At 32.8% G+C, this 1,630-nt stretch overlaps 1 protein-coding gene across 1 annotated transcript; it reads left to right on the top strand.

Annotated features, from left to right (window-relative positions):
* Positions 1-377: 377 nt before the first annotated feature.
* Positions 378-1,243, top strand: LOC126661766 (uncharacterized). Its single transcript, XM_050355632.1, has 3 exons — positions 378-481; positions 554-734; positions 845-1,243. The coding sequence occupies exons 1-3, from the start codon at positions 378-380 to the stop codon at positions 1,241-1,243; spliced, it is 684 nt and encodes a 227-aa protein (XP_050211589.1).
* Positions 1,244-1,630: the final 387 nt, after the last annotated feature.

Here is a 1,630-nt window from a genome sequence, read left to right as displayed (position 1 = left end):
ATTGCGACTCTTGGAAATATCAAAAAATTGTCCTTGAAGCAGCTGGGGCCTGGGTGTGTATAGGCATGCATGGAGACTCTTCACCAACTTAATGTATGGATTTGACAGTGCTTTAAATATTGTTTAATAGTGATTTATTTGTGGTTTATTTGGGTGGTCATTAAACTACTTTTTTAATTTTCATTTTCGAATATTTAGCAAAAAACAAAATTGATTTTCTGGCAAGAGAAACGACAAAACGCGTCTCTTCATTTATTTCCCCGTTTATTTCTATAAATAGCAGTGTTTTTCAATAGTTTTACCATAACTTTTAAATTATTTTATCTTCTTAACTTTTATCCACGCTACGCTTTGGCATAGACCTAGTTTATTCCATAATGGCGGAACTGTCTTTGTTGAATCTGCCTTATGAGTTTATCATAAAAATCTTATGTAGCGTTGCGACATCAAGTTTGGCTGATTTATTACGCGTCAAAGGAAGGTAAATTTACATATTGTTTTATTTTTAACACTTGCTTGTGGTGTTACGAATGACGTGTTAATGATTATACAGTTGCAAAGGATTATATGAAGCGGCTGAAAACGAGATGATATATAGAGCCATATCGTTAGAAAAAGTTTTAATTAGTTCATGGGGTATGACGGAAACAAAGTTAACCTTGTTAGAGAAATGCAGGTTGAATGAGAATCCAGAATCCTTATATAGAGAAGGAGTGGAATGCATTTTCATTAATGTTAATTAATGGTTATACAAAATTATATATATATATATATATATATATATATATATATATATATATATGTTTGTATGTATATATAAACTTTTTGTTCCTTCCTATGGCAGATGAAATATTTTGAATGGAACCCTAAACCTGAACAGGGTCTAACATGTCTACGGAGAGCGGCAGGAGTTGGACATTATAAAGCTTCATACATACTAGAAATTATTTTTCTATGCTGTGAGGATAAGTGCAAACAAGAAGAGGGGATGGAATTAATTGATCTTGTGATGAAGACGAAAAAGCTAACAGAGAGTAGAATGAAACTGGGAGATATTTTACGTAACATCTGGTTGGATAGTGTAAAATTGGAAGAAAGACCCAATACTTGTCCAATGAGAAATCAACACGAAAAAAAAGAAGGGTGGGAGCCTTTGGATCCTGATTTTGACGAGATTAGCTGCCGGGAATGTAGTTGCATCCGTGAAGTTAAATATGTGTGTGGACTGTTTAGAGGCCGATGATTGTCTGGTTTATGTTTAATGTTTTTTAATAAATACTTTTATGTTGCGTGAAGTGCATGAATTATAGTAATTTTGAAGAAATGGAGTTAACTGATTGTTAGTAAAGTTCATTTTGATTACCGTTTTCTTCCTAATAATTTCCCTTCTATATGGACAGTGCGTTTTAATTTGTACCGTACTATTATTACAATCTTGTATATGATATTTAACTAATATGTATGTTTAGAGTTGAGGCACCTTTATAAATTTTTGAAAGCATAGATATTGGAGTGAAAACAAAATGGATATAAACGGAAACGGGCGGATTTAGAAATATATATCTACGTGTTATTCCATATATTGTTTGATGGGCCGCCGAAAGTCCTTGGCAGGTGAGAAAGCATGATG

This window comes from Mercurialis annua, linkage group LG8 (assembly GCF_937616625.2).
Source record: "Mercurialis annua linkage group LG8, ddMerAnnu1.2, whole genome shotgun sequence".
Taxonomy (NCBI): Eukaryota; Viridiplantae; Streptophyta; class Magnoliopsida; order Malpighiales; family Euphorbiaceae; genus Mercurialis; species Mercurialis annua.
Note: the sequence above shows the minus strand (reverse complement) of the source record. Positions and strands in the feature narration are given on the sequence as shown.